The 24,393-nt window shown below is 36.7% G+C and overlaps 1 protein-coding gene across 11 annotated transcripts in view; it reads right to left on the reverse strand.

Moving 5' to 3' along the window:
• Nucleotides 1-24,393, reverse strand: part of MCTP2 (multiple C2 and transmembrane domain containing 2) — a 245,082-nt gene that overhangs the window by 89,873 nt on the left and 130,816 nt on the right. For all 11 annotated transcript variants that reach the window (XM_038532734.1, XM_038532731.1, XM_038532739.1 and 8 more), the window contains 2 exons: nucleotides 16,244-16,346; nucleotides 13,456-13,558 (listed from right to left, as the gene is read on the reverse strand). In XM_038532734.1, coding sequence (XP_038388662.1) covers nucleotides 13,456-13,558; nucleotides 16,244-16,346 — 206 coding nt within the window. The remainder of the gene's footprint in view (nucleotides 1-13,455; nucleotides 13,559-16,243; nucleotides 16,347-24,393) is intronic.

Genomic DNA, 24,393 nt, shown 5'->3' on the forward strand with positions numbered 1-24,393 from the left:
GGTCACCTTCCTTCCCAAAGTCACCCCACCTCTCAGATTGAATAGGTTTTAAACAGAAAGATGGTTTTCCTGGCCAGTGGCTAAGAGGAAGGGGGTGCCCCATAAAGACCTGGTTTCCTTCCTAAACGGTGTCCAAACAGGATTCTGAGCTTCCTCTTTTATCCACAGTCTCACTTAATAAATTGTGGGTGTTAAAGTTGAAAGAAATAAATACAAAAACAGCATGACAATTTGCCAACCTGAATTCAGTCCAATTTAGCTGTGCCTCAACCCACAGTCATTGTACTGTTATCTTAAAATTTCCATGATTTCTTCAGGGTTAGGAAAGGGCAACAGAAGAACATGAGGTATCGGTAGAAAAAAATATATTTTATAGTAATTTGGGGGGGGGTGATTTCTTTGTAAATGATCTTTTCCTCTTTTTCAAATGTGCTACTATTGTGTCAGCAAAACACAGAATCCACCCAGGGATGTTAAATCAGTTATTAAAGCTAGAGATATCATATAGGCTATTCATGTTGGGTACTTTCATATAATATTATCTTAAAGCATATCAATTATAAGTTTACACATTTGTAAAATGTTTGAAAGATTACAGAAAAGAAACAACACAAAAATCCCTTTGAACTTCTACAAATCTCACAATCCCATCCCCAGACAGAAATTAGATCAGAATTTGGCGTGTATCCTTCCTAAATTTGTACTGAGAATTTATATTCATAAATATCCCCTTGAAAAAAGTAATTTAAATTCTTTCTGTGTGAAACTGTATTTTGAACCTCACTTTGTATTTATCAATCAATATGATTTGATAATGTGTATATAGTACACAGATCTGGTTTTCTTTAAACTGCTATATAATATTCAGAATATGAACTTACTCATTTATTAATTTTCCTATTGATGAACATTTGGTTGATACCAATTTCTCAGTCTGTCTGCTATAGGAATATCTTTTGGGAAAAGGGAGAGTAAGGGAAAGAGGAAATATCCTACTTTGTATTGGGATATGTTTAATTTAAGAGCAGGTCAATGTATTTGAATATTTAGCATATTCAACACTGAAAAAGTGATCAAAGGGAGTATTTTTAAAAGATTTTCATTTTTCACAGTCTTTATATAATATAGGAACTTCCAACACAAGAATATAGGATAAAAAGTTCTGTAGCATCTCAACTTGCAAAACTGCTATATGAGAGCATCTAAACAACAGGAAAGGAAAGCTAACCATATTCTTCCTGTCAAGAGAATTATGTTTGTAATTTATACATAGAACTCAGAAAATCATTTCTGGCAGTTTATGAAACTGTTTATAAAACCTCTAATAAATAGGACAATTAAAACACAGCCAAAAGAAAATTTAGAGCAAAGAATCTATATATACCTTCATCTTTTAGGTAGGAGATAGTCACTTAAATGAAGACCTAAAATTAATTTTTAAGTCTCTGTTGACCAAGGCAAAAAACAACTATACAGTTTTCGATTTGTGACAAAAGGCGGTCTCTAAGTTCATTTGGAGAGTCTTCCTGGGTTGACATCTGGGATGATTTAATTTCATTCCAAGATAAAGGTCATTGAATAAAAAAACAGACAATGTCTTTCACCCGTTATGAGAAAATTCTTCAGATTGACTTATCACACACATTTTGCATGTTCATCTATTCAGAGGTGAAGAGCACAGATACTGGGCAATCATTTGAGGAAAGCACTTCTGCAGAACAGTAACATAGATTTAATCTAATTAGAAACTGACTTCAACAATCAAGGAAATGGGCATTTGCATATCCCTTTATTTTCATAAACAATATATCAGAAAGCTTTTATCAAGTGCATAACAGTTAATTCCTGGTTAAATTAGCCAGTGAATACAAGAGTACAGGAAGTTTTTTTGTTTTTGTTTTTTTGTTTTGTTTTGTTTTGTTGAGTAATGATTCAGGATTTTGGAGCCAAAGGACAAATTATAAAGAAGACAGTCTGGTTTAGATTTGAATCTGACCTGAAATCATCTTTTAACTATTCAATTATTTTTTCTACTTAAAAGAATTTTAAATCTTCTTAAAAAAGCTTTTTGATAGTAAATATGAGTAACTTTTTAAAAGTTGGATGAATAAGTTTTTAGTCAAAAAGATACTACATTCATTTTTTAGGAAATATTTTTTTAATCAGCATATAACAGAAGTTGATTATGTGGAATAGGGAACAAAATTGTTTTCTCATCTCAAACTCTCTTTAAAGAATTATCATTATTATGCTTTTCTATAAATTTCCTTGACTGGACCAGTTACCAACTGATGCAATAGAAAAGTTAATCAGAATCAATATGCATAAAATCCATCAACTGGTTTAGGGAGGGAAGATACATATTTAAGAGCAAAATCCAAAATAAAGAGTCATATTTATCCCTCAGCTTGACCCACCTGTGAAAAAGTGGAAAGTATCTGGGTATAAACAAGCATGCTGCTAATCAAACACTTTTCTTTCCATGCAAAGGGGGAAATACTTCAATGTGACAACATCACAATACAACAGTTGGTCCTAGCTGATGCATATATACAAAATGACTCTCTAATAAAATGAGAAGAGGACAGACATGTGGCTGGGTAAGAGGAAAATAAATACTCTTTACTTGGTAGTAATTCACATTCATATCCCTACTTGGAAGCAGGCCTGCTTCCAACGGCATGAATTACATACAAACAAACCCAAATGGCAACGGAAATGAAAATGCCCACAAGGTTATTATTTGCCCTGACTATAAAGTCAACCACCTGCCAGGGGAGATGACACTGAACTCATTACCCTGACCCTTACCATTTATATCCACTTCTTCTCCCTTTTGAGGCCATCCATCCCACCCAAAACCCAGCTCAGAACCTTGGAAATGGCAGGAAACTTTGGTGGACCCAGCATTTATCAATTCCTCTCTCTAAAATATAAGCTATCTTACAAAAATAATATATATATATATATTACTTTTATATATATACTATGTATTCTATATATTATATATATTCTTATATATAAGAATTATGTAAAATTTACAAAAATGGTTTAAAAAGTTTTTACAATATTATATTTTTTAAAACAAGTAAACACACATCTCTAGTTTTTAATGTACATTTGTATTTACTTATGAAAATAGGATTGTAGTGTATTTGATAAAATTTGGGACTCCAGAGGCAGATGAACTGAGTTTAAATTCTGACTCTGCCTCAGATTGACTGAATAACTTTGGACAAGTTACATAACTCCCTCTGTTTGACAGTTTCCTAATCTGTGAAGTGTGAATAAAAAATTATACGTATCTCAGAGGTTGCTATGAAAAAATCAGCAGAAAGCAGTAAAGAGTGACAAGTAGAAACTGCTCATTAAATAATATCTATTCTTAGTCTTATATTCATTTATATACTTATTAATCACTTGTCTTTTAAATTAAAAAAAAAAGCCATAGGAAACATCCCCAATGTAATAATCAATTCTTGTACATAATTCAGAGTAATCCTTCACCTCATGAAGATTCTATAATTAACCAATCCATTGTAAATCACTGTCTCCAATTTTTAACTGTAAACACTGATGATTTTATATATAGCTACCTCTATGCATCCATGATGCATTCCCAAAAATATATTCCTAGAGATGGAATTGCCGAGTCATAGGATATGCCTGTTCTTGTGGTTTTGGCCAAGTACTGCTAGTTAGCCCTCCTAAAATGCGATATTAATTTCTAGTCCTAGCCTTGGTGAATAAGCCTATCCATTTCCTTGCAACCTTGCCAACTGCAGGCATTTTTATTTAATATACAGCAATTTCAAGGGAAGAAAATGGCCTCAGGTTTTTTTAATATGTGCTTTTTCTTTTTTCCAACTAATGAGACTGCACATTGTCTTTCCCATGTTTATTAGTGGTGGGCCATGGTAGGACTGGGAAGCCAGACTTAGATTCAATTCCCATTTCTGGCATTTAGCATCTGTGTGGCCGTGGGTAATTACTGTATCTCTCCAAGGCTCAGTTGCCTCTCTGAAACAGATACCTAGAATATAAATGCTCAGAGATATGTGTAGATTAAATTTTAATCCATTTTATCAAAGTGCCTTCTACGAGGCTTATATCAAGTCATGTTCCCTCCAACAGCACAGAGAGTCCTTTGTCTACTTTTAATCATCACTAGTAATGAAGAAATCTACCATATCTGTTAATCCAATTGCTTCAATTAATTTGATCATTAAGTTACTACAGCAAGGGTGATGACGATGGTGGATGACATTGTAAGTGGGTACCATGTGCTACTGTACTCACTTCACATTGCTCAAAGCATTTAAATTCTCGCCGCAGCCTCCAAGTTAGACATTATATTTATCTTCATTTCATCAAGGAAGAAATGGAGACAGGTTAAGGAACTTGTCAAAAATCACACAGCCAATGATGAGACAAGACTGGGGGCCAATCCAGGTGGTCTGGCTCCGTCTTCTGCACTTTTAAGGACCATGATCCTTACTGAATAAAGCCTGAGCCATTTAGATGTTTATTAGCTATTTGAATTTCCACCTGTTGGAATTAACTTTTTTGCTAAATTGACTTGTCTCTTCCTTTTGGCTTAAAAAAACAAAAACGTTCTATGTTAGAGATATCATCCATTTGTTTCTACATTGCAAGTTTTAACTTACAATATCAATTTTTGTTTTCACCATATTGACATCTTCAGATTTTTTTTTCCTTTATCATTCCTGTTTTCAGGTTAACATAGGACTTCCTCATTATTTTAACAGTTTTATTTATGAAGTTTGTTCCAAGTGTTTGACCTTTAATTCATGGCAAAACAGTTACTGTGTTCAATGTAACACATTGATGCATTTTTCCCTGATGAGTAAGCAACTGGCTTTCCCAGAATCGCTCATACAGTCATCACTTCATTTATCCTTTTCCTCAGTGACTTCATGTTTCAAATTTATTATATATATAAAGTGATTTCCAATCATTTCAGGTTTTTTTCATGTCTTTTAGTACGGTTCTAGAACTTCCTCACATAGGACGTAAGCATTATAATTGTTTTGGTTTCCTGCTGTTAAATTCTTGATGCTTTCTGTTTTTAAAATGTTTTCCTATTGGGTAAGGCCATTGATTATTTTTTTCTTAATTTTGACTTTGCTTACATTTCACTGACCTTTTTTAATTTCAAGATGCAGTTCATTAATTTTGTTCATATGTAAATTATAGTTGACATCAGATAGATAATATTGTTTTCTTCATTAAAATATAAATTCTTATAGTTTTACATTGGTTGGGTCTGACATAAAAAGCTTTATTTTAATTTGTAAGCAGAGAAGTTCATTAAATTCAAAATCTCTCTAATTGTTCAACAGTAAGTCTGATGTCTGTGATGCTTCTGATAGATCTCCATCATGGTAAGGCAGTACTCATCAATTACTAATTTATTAGACTAATTTTTTCCATAATCAGGAACAGATGTTAAATTTTATCAAATGCCCCTTTCAAATCTATTGAGATTGCCAAGTTTTGTTCTCTTAATATATTAATAATATAAATTACACAATTAGATTTCTTAATGTGCTTTCATGGTCTTCCTAATGGTCTTCCATGAAAGGTATATGATTTCCTTTTTTGTTAAATCTGAGTTTTTGATATCAGAATTCTTCTAAGCTCAATGAATGAATGAATGAATAAACTCACAAATTTTCTTTTATGTCCATTTCAGTAATGTAAAAATTGCCTGTGCCATTAAGGTTTTGAAAAACTTGCTCATTAAACAATTTGAATCTGTTATTTTCTTATTTGGAAGAGAAGATGTAGGGAGAAAAGGGTGAAATTATTTGATGATTTTTTTCTGATATTTTCATAAATAATTATTTCATTAAAGAATGCATTCAGTGTCTGATATTCACATTTCTCTATATTTTAAACATAATTTTTCTTGCTATTTTTACACATTAATTTTTCCAGATGGGGAACTTTATTATATTCATAGTAATCTGGAAGATTTTATACCTTTATAACACTCAAATTTTTTCAAGATATATCCCTATAGTGATTCAAGTTGTCTTCCATACTCTTCAGTATAATTTAGTTATGTTCTTCATAGCGATCCCCGTATTTCTTGTTTCCTTATTTTTAATAATATACACTTTATTTTTCATTAGCCTTGTAACTGGCCTCTCCATTTTATTGGGTTTTGGAGAAACAAATACTTGGATTTATCATATCAACTGTTTACATATTTTCTACATTTTTGTTCTTTTTTTAATCTTCATAAACTCCTTTTACTAATTTTATTTACTTTATCTTTTGTTGTGATGCCTAATTGATATTCAACCTTCATTGTTTAATTATAAAAGCATTCAAGGTAAGGATTTCCTCTGAATAATACTTCTGGCCCTTATCCATAGCTTTATGTATAGTGTTTCATTGCTAATTTCTAAAAAGTCTGTAACTGTAGTTTTGGTATCTACATTAGCTCCTTGGGACTTTTTTTTTTTTTTCCACCTGGTGTTTTGATATTTGTTTCATTTTCGTTACTAATTTATGTTTGCCCAACACTGTGATCATAATTTAGTTTCTGCCTTTTTGGAATCTATTGAGACATTTTTTGAGCCCACATGATCAGTATTCAAGCACATTAGACAGGTATTTGAACAGAATATCTTATATATTTATGTGTGTACACACACACTATGTTAGATCAAGCTTATTGCTTAGTCTCTAAAATTTGGGAATCACTGCTTTAATATGCCTAAACTTCACATAAGAACTTGTTGAAAAAGGAACATTCCAGGGTCTCATCCCCAGAAATTGAGTAGCTGTAGGACAGTACGCACAAACTTAATGAACATTCACTTCATGGAACTTGGACTTTCAAACATTTGGGCCTTCAAGAAACATCACTTTACAGCCTTATTTTTTTCTGATATTTCCAAAGCTGCATAGATAATATAATCATGTTTCTAAGTTGATAATTTTTCTTGTATTTCAAATATTTTTAACATATATATGTGTGTGTGTGTACACACACACACACACACACACACACTTCTCTGGGAAAGTATTCACATAAAGATTAATGTCTGCTCTAAGTTTTATTGGTAATGAAATCATTTTGGGGCCATAAAATAACGTGTCCTCTGTATGTTTCTGACTTACCACTTACTTACATCTATGCATTACACTTTTGCCCATCCATTTCTGCTTTGCCACAATTGAGGCATTCTGAAGAAGCAGCAGCTAGATTTTACTCTTTTACTCAATGTAAGAGGTTTTTCTGTTTACTAGAAAAGTTTCACCCACTCAGCATTTACCCTCATGTGGGGTATGCTTGGATTTAATACTTGCTATCTTCTTGTTCCAAGACATTAGAGGAATTCCATGAGGCATTCTTTCTCCCTTTGCCTGCCCATCTTAACCAAATCCCATCCACCTTGTATATTACATAGGGTTTGTGATAATTCCAGCATGTTAAAGGCACCTTTTCCTAGTTTCCAGGGCCAATTGACAAATCTGCCTCATTTACATTTTTAAAATGTATTTCAAAGGACATATTGGAAGAGGATTAGGCAGGAAGGAGAGTTGAATATGTTTTAGCCATTTTTAAATTTTTAGGTGGCCATACATCCATAAATCTTAATGTAAGGTAAAATATAAATATTCTTTATTTTAATGGCCAAAACCTTCAGCATCAACTTAAAAAAAATGACTGTGTAACTGTGTCCATTACAATATACAAAACCTATCATAGGTGAAATGAACAAATACTTAATTGGAAATGCAAATGAAGATGTGTATGGACATTTATTTGGTACAAGCAATTATAGAAAATTTGTCCCATAAAACTAATTAAGTGAAGCTGTTACTGGAACAGCTAGTTCCCCTGCATGTGGAAATGTAGAGAATGCTAAGGGCTACAGAAAGCCTGTGCTTCTGATCATGAATTCACTTGCACGTGTTGGCATGGTTTAAGAGGTCTCAAGTTTGCATCAAAATGTAGGACCTCCTCAGATTACAGATGATTTTTTTTCTTAGATATTAGGAGACAACAATAAACAGAAAGATTTTTTCCCTGTTTTACAGAAAGCTGATTTTTAAAGTCTTCCTAGATGGGTCCATTCCAGAATTTCTGAGATGATACACATATGTCTGAATAGAAAGAAACATCCTGGAGGAGAAGAACTCAGACTGAGTTTCAGGACAAAATTAGAATCCTTACCTGAGAACAGAAATATTTAAATAAATCTAATGGGATTGGATAATAATTAAGAGATAGTGTCTATGCTGGAAATATTTTAAAACTCTAAAATGTGTTTACTGTTTTCCAATGCACATTTGCTATGTTATTGATTAGAAAATATTTGGAGTAACATGAAAATGGGCAAATATTAGAAGTCTTCAGATGATAATCCATGCCAGTTACATTTCTACTGTTTTTAATCATGAGTAACAAGTTTTACATATCTATATAACCATTTAAAAGCCAATTGTTTTATGAAAAAACTTGAACAGAAATGAAATACATGGAAGGATGACCTGTATTATGTAAGCATATGTACATGCTTTGAACAAATCACTGCATTAACAGATACACTGATTTTAGAACACAGATTTTAAGTGAGCCAATAGTCAGCCAGCACATTCACCCTGATTAAAAGATACAGTGGATTCAGAACAGGCTTTTTATTTAACAGGCTGAAATGCACTTAGCACATTATCATTTTGAGAGAGATTAAAAGTTGAAGTGCATTCAATACTTTATGCTGAGACATTTTGAAATGTAGTTTGCATTTTCTCTGAAAGTGTAAATCAAGTTTTCATTTATGACTTGATTAAAGAAAATGTATTCTCACAAAAATTATTCATAATATTCTCCCAGAAACACAATTTTTGTTTTTAGACAGAAAAGAAGGCATTATTGAATACTATTTCATATCCTATAAAGGTAACAATGAAGCATCCGCTATTCCATCTTTATAATTCTCTCTCATATTAAAAAAGTAGAGAAATAAGGCCTTCTCGCAAGAGGTACAAAACAAAAAATCTAAGGGTTCTCCCTTGGATGCTTATTCTGGAATTTCAACCATTTCCTCCAGGAAAAACCTCCCTCCCTCTCTAACTTGCTCCATACTGGAGCCATAACTTTCTTTTTAGTCAACTGCTCTGATATCTCCATCCCCAGGGTGAAGGCCTTCAGCTTCTCCCTGCTAACAGAGTAAGATCCAACCTCCTTCAACCTTTCTTCGACTGGTCCTCCATCCTCCTCTCCAGCCTTACCTCTCTCCCTGAGCACCAGACACCAAGGCCCCTGTTTGTTTCCAGAAGGTGGCCTTTTTCTTATTCTCTGCTTCTCTGCTCCTGCTCTACTCTCTAGTTGGAATGGCCTTCTCTCTTTACCTCATCCACTAGTCATCATCAACACCAGGTTCCTTCTAGGCCAGCTCAAACTTGCCACTTCCTAAAGTCTTCCTAAAATTAAATCCCTTCCTCTTGGCTCTATGTTTTCTTGTTCCTTTAATTTAGCATTTAATATTTCAGATTGTGCATAAGCACAGAGAACAAACTGGTGATTGCCGGGGGGAGGGGGAAGTCAAAGTGGGTAAAGAGGCGTGGGAGGTCATGGCTTCCAGTTACAGAAGGAATAAATCATGGTGATGAAATATAGGGCATAGAGATTATAGTCAATGGTATTGTAACACTGTTGTCTGGTGACAGGTGGTAGCTACATCTGTGAGCACAGCATAACGTACAGAATTGTTGCATCACCACGCTGTACACTCATATAACATTCTTTGTCAACTATACTTCAAGAAAGAAGGGAAAAAAAAGCATTCCAGTGGTATATGTTCACTCCACAGGCATCACTCAAGATATGCAAGCCTTCAACCCCATGTCCTACCTGTCCACATTCTATTGCACTGAGACCAGTGGTTGCAGGAGGCACATCTTGGTTCTTGCTTTTGCCCTGATACCTACCAAACAGGTGCTAACCATGGCAAAAGAATATCCTCTTAGGAGCCCAGGCTCAGACATGAGACTACCTACTTGAAATCCAGCCTCAACTACTTACCAGCAGTAAGATCCTTTTGTGCCTTGGTTTCCTCTTTTGTAAATAGCCATAATAATAAAGTATGCTGCATGAAGTCTTCAGAGAATTAATGATTTCACATATGATATATGCACAGCACAGGCTGGTTAGTTAAGCATGATGCAATAGATAGTAATAAAGAAAAAATAGATCTAAATAAATGTGAATACATACTCTGTAAACCACAAATTAGAATTACTCAAAAGCTGAATGATTAGTGAACTAATGAACAATTGAAAATTTTGCTTGTTATAGATACTAAGGGTTATAGCATTTTTTTCTATCATATTTATATCTGTACTTTAGGTAGAGAAAGAAGTTATTTGGAAAGTATATGTAGCAGGTGGACCACTGAATATCAGGAAGAGCCAAAATAGATCTTCTGCAAGATTGGATCACTTGCCCAATTTGTGGGTCAAACAATTGGAAATGAGTCTGAACTGAAATGGCCACACTGAAGAACAGATGCTCTAATATATTCAGCTCAACATTCCCAGCCCCCTAAGCTCCTAATGAGAATGTGGCTCAGGCCACGCTGCCTCTACACTCTATGTGGTAGAGAATTGTCTGATCTGGGTTTATTTCTCAGTGTGCCACAGCTGTTTTATGTTAGAAACAGAGTATAAACCAAATCAAGCACTCTGTCTTGAAACTTCTTTGTGGTTTCTCATCAACACTAAAAAAGACCCAAAGTCCTTCAAACTTTTAGACTGTCAGAATCTTAGACCTCTCTTGTGCCACTCTGTCCCTGTGTCCTTTCTTGTTCCGCATTCCTGATTCTCCCTCAGGCAGGCTACTCCTTTCCATCTATACTGTCCACCCTGATATTTCTGGAACTGGACAGTCAGGGTACCACCTTCGAGCCTTTGAACTTAGAAGACTTCCTGTTTAGAAGAATTTCCCTGGATATCCACATGGTTTTCTTTCTCACCTCCTGAAGTTCTCATTCAAATGCCCCCTGAAGTGAGGTCCTCTTTGGCCAGCCCATGGGAAACTGCCTACCTTCCCCAGGCATATTCCTGGAATCCCCTTCCCCTGCTTTGCTTTCTCCATGGCATCTTTCAGCATCTAACAGGCTGTCTTGCTTTTTGTTTTTTTCTCTGTGTGTTCTGTATACTGACTCCTACAACCTAAATGTAATTTCCAAGAGAGAAGATACCTTCAGCACAGTCACTGTTAGAGCATTACTGCCTAAACAACAAACAACACCTGGCACAAACTGGACACTTGATAAATAGTCCTCAAACAAATGACTGTAGAGATTGTGTGTAGCTAATCAGCAACCAGAATAAAGTTAAGGAGGTCAAGGAGCTCCTTGCATTTAAACGAAGGTTTTCATAAATCATTCCACCTTGCATCTTGAAAGATACAGTTTGAAAGCTGCATTAACTTAGGTCAGTGGTTCTCCACTGGAAGTGATTCTGCCCCTCCTCAGAACATTTGGCAATGTCTGCAGACATCTCTGACTGTCACAACAGTGATGGGTGGATATGTCCTCCTGATATCTAGTGGGTAGAGGTCAGGGAGGCTGCTAAATATCCTACCATGCACTGGACAGCCCCCTACAACAACGCGTGATCCATCCAAAAATGTCAATCATGGTAAGGTTGAGAAACCCACACCTGATTTAGTCAGAGGTAATTTCTTAGATCTAACTCAACAGCATGGAGTCTTTATATATTATAAGGGAAGAAGGGAGGGAAGTAAGTGGGTCAATTTATTGGTATTACAGAATACCAATTACACAAAAACTTTCATTTGTAAAACAGAAGGAGGTTAAAAATGACACCAATAATGTTCACCCAGCAAGGAATAAAATTTGTTACTACGGATTTATCTATGTAAACAGGAGAAGAGGGGCACCTGGGTGGCTCAGTTGGTTAAGCATTGGACTTGTGATTTTGGTTTATATCATGATCTCAGGATCATCAGATGTATCCCTATATTGGGCCCTGCACTCAGCGAGGAGTCTACTTGAGATTCTCTCTCTCTCTCTCTCCCTGTCCCTCTCCCTCTGTATGCAACCCCCCCACTCTCTCTTTCTCTCTTAAAAATAATCTTTTTTTTTTTTTAAAGGCACAAAAAAACAAGACAAGAAATGGCTCTGTCCAACTCAAAAAAAAATTGAAGATAAAAGGAAACTGAATTATAAAGGAGGGTCTTTGCTTCTTGTCCTTTAAACCTCTCTTAAAATTGTGCTCCATGCTTTTTTTTTACATGTATTCTTTCAGGAATAACTGATAAAGTTGTAACAAGAAAAAATGGAGAAAAATCCCAAATTGCCATCTCTTCCCTAAGAGTTGGCATGGTCTGTTGTGAATGGCTATGAGTATTTGGCAGGAGCCAAATCTACAAGGGAGAAGCTCTTCTAATCCTTCTCTTAGAGGAAAATCAGGGATAGGAGAACCTGGGCAAACATTAACCAGGCAATCAAAACCCATAGAGATTCTGAAGGATGCAGTGTTTCTCCCACAGTAAGCATCACATGAGCTAGTCTAATCATGGTTAGATCACAGAACTCTCCTGCTATAAAAATGCACTAACAGCTCTGGAGAATTAAGTATTTGGGAAGAAATAAATAAAGCCTTATTGACTGATAAAACCATGACATCTCTACAACAAAACATATTAATGGCTAGATGAAAAACTGAAATTCTCTCTCTAGAAGAGTCCATTTGGTACAGACACTAATGTACAATTAATAGGTGAATTCAGATCCCAGTTTTCCCCCTTTATCCATGTAAAGGCATGGTGTGGTACTTTCTCCGTTGACATTATAGAGTATTTTTTCATTTAGCTCTTAGCTCACTCGGGTATGTTATTTTTTTAACTAGACCTCAGAAATCACACTCTTTCCAAGAGAAGCTTCTGCTCTCTTCCACAAAGCATTCTTTGATACCAAAAGCAAACCTTCCTACTACAAAGACAAACAGAACTTTTGAGAAAATGGTCTTCAGTAGAGCTGAGGACAACTCTGTAGTTACCAGCAATTAATCTTTGAAGAAATGGGCAGTAAGGAGGTAGTAAAGAAATATGTGTATGTTTTTCATTAACAAATGGAAAATCAGTCATAGATCTGTTCCTTGAAACCAAAGAGAAACTCCCATCTTAAGATGGAAAGATTGAGAATGAATTGAAAGACTAGTCAAAATGTTTTCCTTGGTTAAACCAATATTCTACTAAATAGAGCAAACTGTTACTTTTTATCTGAAACTGCTGAAAATACTGGAAAGGTATAAAGAATAAAATAACTATTTCCTCCTAGAGCTGGGAGGATCTTTTCCCCAGACTGACAAAGAACACCTCTGGCCCACAGAAACTTGTCAACTGTAAAATGACTTATGAAGTGGGTATTAACTACGGTAACTTACGGACAGCAAGGGAATGGCAACTTTTCCAAGAAAATCAGGAGGTTTATCTCCATCTTCATCAAACACTGTCACTTCCAAAACATCATGGATATCTTTAATAGGACTGAAATGAGAAATGTACCATGTATTATATACAAAAACACACAAGTGGAGTCTGTTCCGTGAAGATCTGAAAACACGGTTTCACTAATTAAGCCTGAGAGTCCTTAGAGTATAAAACTATCATTTAATTAAATTCCAAAAATTAAATCAAACTGAACTGTATTCCCAAACCTTCCATCATAGAAGATTCAGACATCCATATGAAAAAAAGTCAACTTTTTTTACTATGACATTTTCCATGTATACATGCACTCAAGGGTAGGACTATTAAAGAAACAGGAGGATAAAAATATAAGAGACAGAATGAGGAGGGTAAAAGGACAGTGATTTCAAATAGACAATAAAATTGTCTTTACATTAATGAAAAAAATTAATGGAGAATTCCCTTTTTAAAAAAAGGTGGTCAAAATCACTACTTGCTGAGATCCATAGAAAGCTTATCATTGAAACACAAAATATGAAAAATCACATGCATATTTAGAAACTTTTTTTTTTTTTTTATGTTGACCAGAAACCATATATCACCTATAATGAAAAGTGGAGCCACGGTCATCAGCAATGTATTGAGCAAACAAGAAACTCTTTCATGTGGCAATTTGCACACTTGTTTAGGTGAGTTAGTCCACTTCTCATAGATCTTTGGGAACTTTCTTTCATCAGTGTTTTATAGGTTTCAGAGTGCAGGTCTTTTACCTCTTTGGTTAAGTTTGTTCCTAGGTATTTTATTATTTTGGTATAATTATAAATGGGATTATTTTATTAATTATATCATTTTACTGCTTCATTATTAATGAATAGAAATGTACCAGATTTCTGAATAATAATTTTATATCTTGCTGAACTGAACTCATTATTGCTTCTAGTAGCTTTTTGGTGGAGGAATTTTTAGGGATTTCTATATTATATCATCTGCAAAGAGTGAAAGCTTTACTTCTTCCTTACTAATTTGGATGCCTTTTATTTCTTTTTCTTGTCTGATTGCTGTGGCTAGGACTTCCGGTACTATGTTGAATAAAAGTGGTGAGCGTGGACATCCTTGTCTTTTTCCTGTCCTTAGGTGAAAAGCTCTCATTTTTTTTTTCCCACTGAATAGGATGCTAGCTGTGGGTTTTTCAAATGTGGCCTTATTTATGCTGAAGTATGTTTCCTCTAAACCTGCTTTGTTGAAGGTTTTATCATGACTGGATATAGTATTTAGTCAAATGTTTTTTTTCTGCAACTTTTGAAATGATCATATGCCTTTTATCACATTGATTGATTTGCAAATATTGAACCATCCTTGCATCTTGGGAGTACACCCCACTTGACTGTGGTGAATGATTTTTTTTTTTAAATGTATTGTTGTATTCCATTTGCTAATATGTTGTTGAAGAGTTTTGCACCTATGTTCATCAGAGGCATTGACTTGTAGTTCTCTTTTTTGGTGTGGATCTGATTTTGGTATCAGGGTAAAGCCAGCCTCATAGAATGAATTTGGGAGTTTTCTTTCCTCTTCTATTTTTTGGAAAAGTTTTAGAAGAATATGCATTTTTTAAAATTTGATTAAGCTTTTATTTTTTTAATTTTTTTAATTTTTATTTTTTATAAATTTATTTTTTATTGGTGTTCAATTTGCCAACATATAGAATAACACCCAGTGCTCATCCCATCAAGTGCCCACCTCAGTGCCTGTCACCCAGTCACCCCCACCCCCTGCCCACCTCCCCTTCTACCACCCCTAGTTCATTTCCCAGAGTTAGGAGTCTTTCATGTTCTGTCTCCCTTTCTGATATTTCCCACTCATTTTTTCTCCTTTCCCCTTTATTCCCTTTCATTATTTTTTATATTTCCCATATGAATGAGACCATATAATGTTTGTCCTTCTCTGATAAGAATACATATTAACTCTTCTTAAGTATTTGGTAGAATTCATCTGTGAAAACACATGGTATTGGACTTTTGTTTGTTGGTAATTTTTGATTGCTGATTCAATTTCAATCCTTGGGAATAATCAACTCTATTCAAAGTATATTCTTTCAGTTACAAGTACAGCATTTCTTCAGTGTTGTGAGGGCAGGAAACCACCATTTGACCCAGATCAAAAGGTACCTCCACTTGATGGCCAGGTACCTGAGAATCTGAAACATACTATGAAATATATCCAGCCTCCTAAATGCCTGAGTTTGAAAGAGTGGATAGGGCACTGCCATAAGACAGGTCAGTCCAATAAGCTGGAATACAAAGAGACACTGGGACTCTTTAGGGAATCACAAATAATCTGTATTTTCCAAAAGACTCTGGCATAATACAAGCCTTTAGGCATTACAAAAATGTTGTAAAATATAAACTTGAATTTATGGCAGGTCTACATTTGTAATTTTCTTTAACCCAGGAATGAATTAGTCTGGGTATATGGAAGCTTCCACCCACTCACAGATTAATTGACTTACTAAAAGATCTGCTTTACAAATGCCTCCTCTAACACTCCCTTGCAGTTCTAAATGGCCTCTTCTATTATTAACTCTATGCTCTATAAAATGAAAGGATAAAAGGTTTTCAGAAGGAAAAAACAATAAAATTCATTCTTTGCACATAAAAATGGACAGAAAGTTCCACTCAAGAGCCCCAGCCTGCCCCAAACATATCAAGGATAATTGATCTCTAAGTTAAAACCACTCCCTGGTATTCTGGAGGCTAAATCACTTACAATGTAAAAACTTTGTTCCACTCGGGATTGAGGTTTTTGTAAATGGTGTGAGTCTGAAGTCGGTCATTGCCTAACTCCAACAAGCAAAAAGGATCACTCTTCCCTGGAAAAAGAACACAGGACATTGGTCAAGGCAAAGGAATCTCCCTGGTCAGAGACAAATGAATCTCAAAAGTAACAGAGGCCAAGTGAATAAAAGCCATGCACTTTTATACCAATAAAACTATGTTTGCTAAAAGAGCAAAAGTGAGCATGTCTTTCCAGCAAGTCTTATGTGGGAATTCAGGAAATGGACAGAACCTATATAAGTGCTGGGACTGTAGCATACTTAGTGCATAGAGATGGAAAAAATAACCCAGATGCAGCCCAGAGAGCCAGTGACCACATAGGCTGCAGAGGAGCTGATGTCAATCTGGCATGTGAGGGAGTCCAGTTTTGTGTTTTGTTTTAATATAGAAGCTCCTCTCTATTTCTTGTCTAAGTGCTCCCTGCATCAATATAGCTAATTACTCAGCCATAACTGCAAGCCTATGAGAACCTATAGGCTTCTGCATGGTCATGAGAGAAGGGAGGAAAACTGTAAACACGGCTACTCAGGAGTTAAAACTACTCTGCAGGGTGTGGCCCTGAACTCATATGATCTTATACATTCAGTATGGGAATACATATGCTATATTTTTGCTGCTCATAAACATGCAAAAGTAGAGTTCCATAAAGCAAGTTCAAAGTTTTCATCTTAAAAAAAAAGTGAAGCTTAACCCTTACTTCTCTCATCTCACTTCTTCTTTTTCCACCCCACCTCACATACCATCCAAAAGAAAAAAAAAAGTTAGAAATTCCAAAATCCAAAGCTGGACCCAGAAAGTTACTGCCCAAAAAAACAAACAAACACAAAAACCTTTCTTTTGTTGGGTTTGACAGTGGGATCTAGAATCCTAACTGTCAGGGACAGAATGGATAGCTCTATAATGTCCGTACAACATGAACACATTGCCTGCCTCTGCGGCACAGCGACACTTTACAAAGCGGTGCGTACTAAATTAATTGGGGGCATAAGGACAGATGCCCTGCCAGCACATGGCCAAGGAATCCCAGGCCAGGGTCTAATACCGAAAGCACTTAGGCCTCTTGACCTACTGCCCTACTATTTAGGTCACTGAACCTACACCTAATTAACTAAATAACCAGGAGCTCTAAGGTACAACACATCAATAGACAGACTGACACATGCAGGACCCTGCATGAAGACTCTATTTAAAAAAAAAAAAAATTAAAAGAAGAAGAAGAAGAACAGATGCATGGGCAAGGGTCAGTATGAAACAGGAGATTTCATTCAACTAACTAGTGCTCTGGACACTTAGATGCCAGGCCAAAGCTTTTACATCAATGAATGCCAAGATCTCAGTGGTCAGTAGACAAGGACCAAGCCATGGACAAAAATGAGTTGGGGTTGTCAATTACAAACATGGAAATGGCCCCTGTCTAAATTTAGCAGAGAAGGAACTTATTAAAAATAGTATCAGAGGGCTTTCAAAATCATTGCGAAGATTTGAAAGCCAGGCTTAAAATCACTAGAAAACCAAAGAATGGTATAGAAATATGCAGGCACAAGAATGTCAGTTACTTTCTCTCCCCAGGAAAAGTCTGGCCTCTGCTTCCCAGGAAAATTAGCTTCACAGTTCCTGGCCCCTGGGTGTGGTGGCCACCTCTAATATGAATTGTCCTCTCCTGCTTCTTTGCTGCACTCGATATAGATGTAATGGCCTCCAAGGAAACCTCTGATTACTCCTGTCTCAACAAGTACCCATGCCCTAAACACCAGTGCTCAAAGGTACTGGCTTTTCACCTTCTGTCAATGCAAGTAGGCTCTGACCTCTTGCACACAATGGAAAACACACAATGGGAAACTCCCTAAATTTACAAGGGTTTTTGGATGTTGGGCAGCCGAAATCAAACCAACACAAAAATCCGTCTGTATCTTAACAAGAAATCTTGCTTATTTAAAGACAGCTTTAGGGGTCCCTGGGTAGCTCAGTTGGTGAAGCATCTGCCTTTGGCTCAGGTCATGATCCCGGGGGGGGGGGGGGTCTTGCTTATTGGGGAGTTTGCTTCTTCCTCTCCCTCTGCAGCTCCTATTTGTGCTCTCTCTCTCTCTCAAAAAAAATTAAATAAAATCTTAAAAAAATAATAAAGACAGTTGTACTCTGGGAGTACACTTTGCAGGGTAAGGGATAGGTTCTGGGTAGGGGCGCTGCCGATGGAGGATGGCAGATTACCCCTTTAACAACCAGGCACATGAAGACAACATGTGCTCTCTGCTGCACACTTAGGTAGAGGACGCTGGATCCCTCAACCCGAGCTGAAGCAGCAGCTACTTAACCATTTGTCAGACTGTTAGTAGGTGTCAGGACTGGTCCTCTAGAGACACCAACATGACATCCCATCAGCGCTCACTCCGGGGAAAGCATCTGACACTTTTAATGAAAGCCCTGGGGTTACTCCACAGCAGGGCAGAGACACGGCCGGTCCTGTGCAAGCACAGGTGGGCTTGAGCTGTGGCCCCCTCTCTCTCTCTCAAGCCAGCACACTCTTAGCTGTCCCAGCTAATGAGGAACAGACTTCCTTCCAGAAACTGGGAACTTCAGTTATGAGTCTCCAAGGAACATACTGCACCAACTCTCTGAAGGTGATTCCGTCAAAGCTCATTAAAATGCTGCATTTATTAATATTATGGTATAAGCAGGCAGAGAGGAGGAAGAGGAAACAAAGACATTAAAACACCGATAGAGTCATTTATCTACACTTTACAAATTGCTTTTCTTCCCTTAAAAGGTTTTTAGATATGTGGGGATTTTCTAAAGTTTAAAAAATGAACACATTTATTGGAAATAAAAATGATGTCCCATAATAAATGGAATGTCCAAATGTTCCCCCAATGGTCCTGAGCAAACAGCACCAGACAGACTGACCTATCCACACCTGGGTCTGTACTTTTTGTCTCTGCTCCATCTAGTTTTACAGGTAAAACATCTAGATGACCTCTTGTATGCCCAGATGCCATGTCACCTTGACACGGTTACACCGCTGGTGATTCCGTTTCACAGAGCTGCTTTAGCACCTTGCGCCGCATAGCCTTTGCTGCTTTTCAACACCACTTTACAATTCATTTATATTCCTTGAATGGCAAGTAGAGGCTTCTCATTTAAATAATTTTACCTTTATATCAGTTACAGAAGTTGGATGGAAGTAATAAATGTATTTTAGAGGTCATATCATTCATCTGACAAATATTTATTAAGCACCCACTCTGCTCCTGGCACTGAACCAGGCCCTGATGTACGCAGACCACCAAGTTATTACTTTTAAAGGACTCTCATAATAATCTCTGCTTTTCAGCAAATGTCACCTTTTCAGTGAAAACTTTCTTCGTTCTCCCTGCCAAGAGACTGAGTTGCTCTCATTTCTGATCTCTGGCTGTGTGTTTTCCTTTCACTTCTCATATTCCACATCTGAGCATTCCTATTCCATATTCAGTCCTGTATTTCATTTAAGGGTCCAATGCAGGCATACCCAAGGGGTGCATACCCCACCAGTCCCTGTGAAGAGTGCCGTGATCCAGTGAAAGAGTCCTGTAGGGAGATTTCTGGCTTCTGGTGGCAGGTGCCAGCTGGAGGAGGCCACCTCACTCCTTCTGCTCTATGCAAGTACCCATGCTTTACCCAGCTTCTCATTCAGTTCTCACATCAACTCCAAGAGGCGAGGAATGCTTGCATCCTTTTGCAAAAGAAGAGCCTAAAGTTCAGAGGGATTTAGTGTGGTTGATCAAAGTCCAGAAAGATTTCATAATGGAAATGAATCTTAGAGCAACGTTGAGGAGGAGGAGGAGGAGGCTTCATTTGGCTAGTAGAAATAGCTGGGTTTATCTTGAGGAGATAGGGATGGAGGAGAGCCTTAAATTTACTAACAAGGTAGACATGCAGATATATATTGATAAATAGTACCAATCAGAATATGTAAGATATGGATGAATAAATGCTGAAATTAGCCTCAAGCTTTGAAGGCCAAGACCAGTCCTTTTCATTTAAATGCATTTCTTTTTTTCTCAGCCAGCAGCCAGGAGCCACTGCAGACTGTCAGCACAAGGGGCAGGATTTGAAGAAAGTGTTTCTAGAAGAAGCTAATTCCTGAAACTAAGCATGGAGCATCACAGCTCAGGCAAGCTGGGAAGGAGGGGAGGCCAACAGAGCTGTCCTAGACTAAATTTCTACAAACTCTCCCTTCATACCTTGTATCCAACCATACGCTGATGGTTGATGTCCAACCTTACTAGGGCATATTGGAGCAAATTCTACGTGCTCATCCTGAAAATCTATTCTCTGATAGTTTACCCCACACGATCCATCCTGATCTACCTCCTATTCCCAAACCCTTTGATGAAGGTTGGTGTGTCTTTCCCCCCCTCCTGACTAGTGTGCAGAGATGTGGGTCTCAGACATGCTTCCTACACTGCGTGTCGAATGACCTCTCCCTGCAATGCTCTCTTAACCCCTGGTCCTAACCAAAAAACACAGAGGCCGATTAGCCTCAAAGACCTAGTTCAAGATGCATCATCTTCATAGAACTTTTCCTGCAACCTTAGGTTCCAGAGAGCCTTCTCTCTCCCTCTATCTCTGATGATGATTAATTTGAAAACTATAATACCTCACATGTGATGTGCCTGCTCCTTTAGTCAACAAATACTCTATGATCCCTGCCCTGGGAAAGCACTGTGCTGGGGGCTAAGAGGGATTTTCAAAGAAAAAGAAATACTGATCTCTATGGGTTCTGGGTATAGCTTTTCAAGCATGTCCTGCCTTCCGATGTAGGTTGCAAACTTCACAGATAATCCAAAGCATGGCCTCAGTGAAGTCACACAAGTGAGGACTTCCTTACGTTGCTATTGCAATGTCTGGAGCAAAAGGCAGACAAATCTGTATATTAGGACTGAGAGATCCACAAAGGAAGAGAAGGACTTAATTTTGCTGAAATGCTACTTAACTAAATTTCTGATATTCTACTATTCCAGCACAAACACAGAACCTATACAAGAACCAGTGACACAATAATTTTTCTTTCTCCTAACTGCATTCCTCCATCAACCACTCAAGTTCCAGAAAACAAACAAACAAAAACAAGAAACAAACAACAAAAACACACCATCACCCTCTGCATTTACCCAACATCTCCCCAATTCCACTGAGGCTCCCTCAAAATCCTTGCTTCTCCAGGCACATGCTTTCTTCCAGATTTTGGAAAAGCCCTGCAGGCTCTGGAACATGCTGTTCCCTCATTTTAAAATGCTTTTCTTGTGGTGCCTGGGTGGCTTAGTCGGTTAAGCGGCCACCATCAGCTTAGATTATTATCCCAGGGTTCTGGGATCAAGCTCAGCAGGGAGCCTGTTTCTTCTTCTCCCTCTGTTCCCGTTTGTGCTCTCTCTCTCTCTCTCTCTGCCAAATAAATAAATAAAATATTCTAAAAGAATAAAGTGCTTTTCTTTTACCTCTTCTGTGTTAATTCATCTCTGACATCTCAGCTAAAACATCACTTCCTGCAGGAACACCAGTCAGGTAGTCCTTCAATGAACCTTGACACCCAGTTCTTGACCTTAGGAGTATAACTGTCATTACAATTGACCCTTGAACAACTTGCGTTTGAACGGTGCTGGTCCACTTACATGTGAATTTTTTTTAAATAAATAATACAGTACAATATTGCAAAAGAATTTTCTCTTCCATGACTTTCTTAATAACATTTTCTCTAGTTTATTTTATTGGAAAAATATAGTATATAACACATATTCCCCTATGTGTTACTGGACTATTTATGTTATTAGCAAGATTTCACATCAACAGTAGGCTATCAGTAGTTAAAAGTTATATGCCAATTTTTGACTGCACGGAGTAAGCCCCTCATTGTTAAAGTGTCAACTATAGATGCTACTGGTTTAATTAGTCACTTCACACGAGGGCAAAGAGCAATTTCTATTCCCTGTGACATCACCAGAGCCTACCATGGCCTCTCAGGTAGAGAGAGTATACTTGCTGAATAAATTAAGATAATTAATTACTAAGCTCCCAAATAATACAATCGAAGTGATTCCTTTGTTAATTCATAGAACAAAAATGAACTGAGTTCATTATTCTTTAGGTACCAGTAAGTTAAAACTGCTAAATCTTACATATACTCCTAAACTCTGCATTGACAAGAGTCCATGTTCTTTGGCAGGCTATTAAAGCAGATGGTGAGCCAAAGACAGATTTATATAGTTTTTGATGTGTTTTTAAAAAGTTGGTCTTGACTTGAGCTCAGCTATCCAAGAGGTTCTCAAGGAAATTAAAAGCATTCAATCACTATTGTTAAGCTTTCTAGAAATTGCAATTATAGCCATCCCTCTGAAAATAGAGCACATCTTTAAGAGGAGAGATATTGCTATGGATACAACTTTAAACAGACAAGGAAAACAAACCAGAAAATGGACAGGTGACTTAAAATCCCCAGTGAACAATAACTATAGGACTATTTTTCCTCTGATACAGTAGTCATGTTTTGGAAAAAAAAAAACTTACAGCCAGTGTTATAATTTTTTTTCAGTGTGATAATTTATAGAAATTACTTAAAAGCCATTATTATAGCATATGGCTGGAATATTTCTACTCTATAATGTGGGATCTGAATGAAGTGCTTTGGTCAACAGTTTCTCAGAATTTTTTGTGTGTAACAAAAAAACTGATGAGCCCACAAAAAATCTTATATGGATAAAACTATTATTCAGATTATCAAAATGTAAACACAAGTACTAAACTGGTTGGAGTATGAGAATTTTCCTACCATGAAACGCATTTTTTACCCTTAACTTTTATCAGGCAGTAAAAAACAGAACAAAAAGAAAAACATTTTAGATTGGTAACTAGATTTCTAAAAGTGCTTGAAAAGCCAATTATGATTAGAAATGCTGGTATTTCTGACATTATTTACAAGTAGAAAAATTATAAATAAAATATTAAGATAATAACCTGTGGAATTCCCCATATCAACTAGACTCTAAGCAAATAAATTTAATAAACAATGGAAACAGTATTTATTGAACATGTAAGAAGTGTCAGACAAGTTCACATAGATTTTAGTTAAGCCTCAAAACATCCATTAGGAAGTAGAGACTTATGGTGGACCCAAGGCTGCCAGTATGTGGTAGAACCAAGATTTAAAACAGTTTTCTATTTCTATATATGTTTTTCATCATAATATGTAAGGATTAAAGTGAAAGGCAGCAACTGTAAAAAAGAAAGGGAGGGGCAAAAAATGGGGACTGAGTTTCATCTTTGATGAATAAATCACTGAACTAAACATTGATTTATTTAACGCATGAGTCACAATCACTTAGGAAGGGCCTCCTGTACTGAATGACTGGAGAACTCTACCACAGTCAGCAGAGATCAACAGTGTGTGGAATAGCCCAAGAGCTCCTCCTAATGGCACTGAGAACTGGAAATGCCACCCAGATTTTGAGCAAGGTCCTTGTCCTCTTCAATGATACTCGCTGCCCTCTATGGCAGCTCTGCAGCAGAGGAGGAAGGCTGAAGTGACCAATTTCCTCAAGTACAGTAGGTACTCAATGAATATTTCTTGAAGATCACTAGATCTACCACTAAATTGGCTTTTCTTAAGTTGAGACAAGCTTTAAAAGCAATTGGGAATCTATACTGGTCTCCCTGGAAAGAAGTTGGAAATTCTGGAATTAAATGTATCTTTGTTTTCCTGGATCAGGCACTATAAAGGCTCCTATCATGTTTATTTACCAAATAAAGCTACTTCACAATAACCTGCATTTTGTTGTTGTCTGCAAACATGGTCTTTTCCACTCCTCTGATAGATATTTTGACACTAATTTGGGGTTGTCTTATAATAACACTGGAAACAGAGAAGATCTAAGCGACAAACTTATGGGCAAGAAGTCACAAAGATCCAGATATATTTGGGAATATTTTGTGTTTTATGGGTAGGTTTCATATGGCAAAATGTGCCAAAAAGTTGCAAGGAGAACAAGTAATTCCGGATTGTAAGCAACGATGGTATTTCCTGTTTTGTTCCTTCATTGTTTCCTGATACTTCTG

Source organism: Canis lupus, chromosome 3 (genome assembly GCF_011100685.1).
Source record: "Canis lupus familiaris isolate Mischka breed German Shepherd chromosome 3, alternate assembly UU_Cfam_GSD_1.0, whole genome shotgun sequence".
Taxonomy (NCBI): domain Eukaryota; kingdom Metazoa; phylum Chordata; class Mammalia; order Carnivora; family Canidae; genus Canis; species Canis lupus.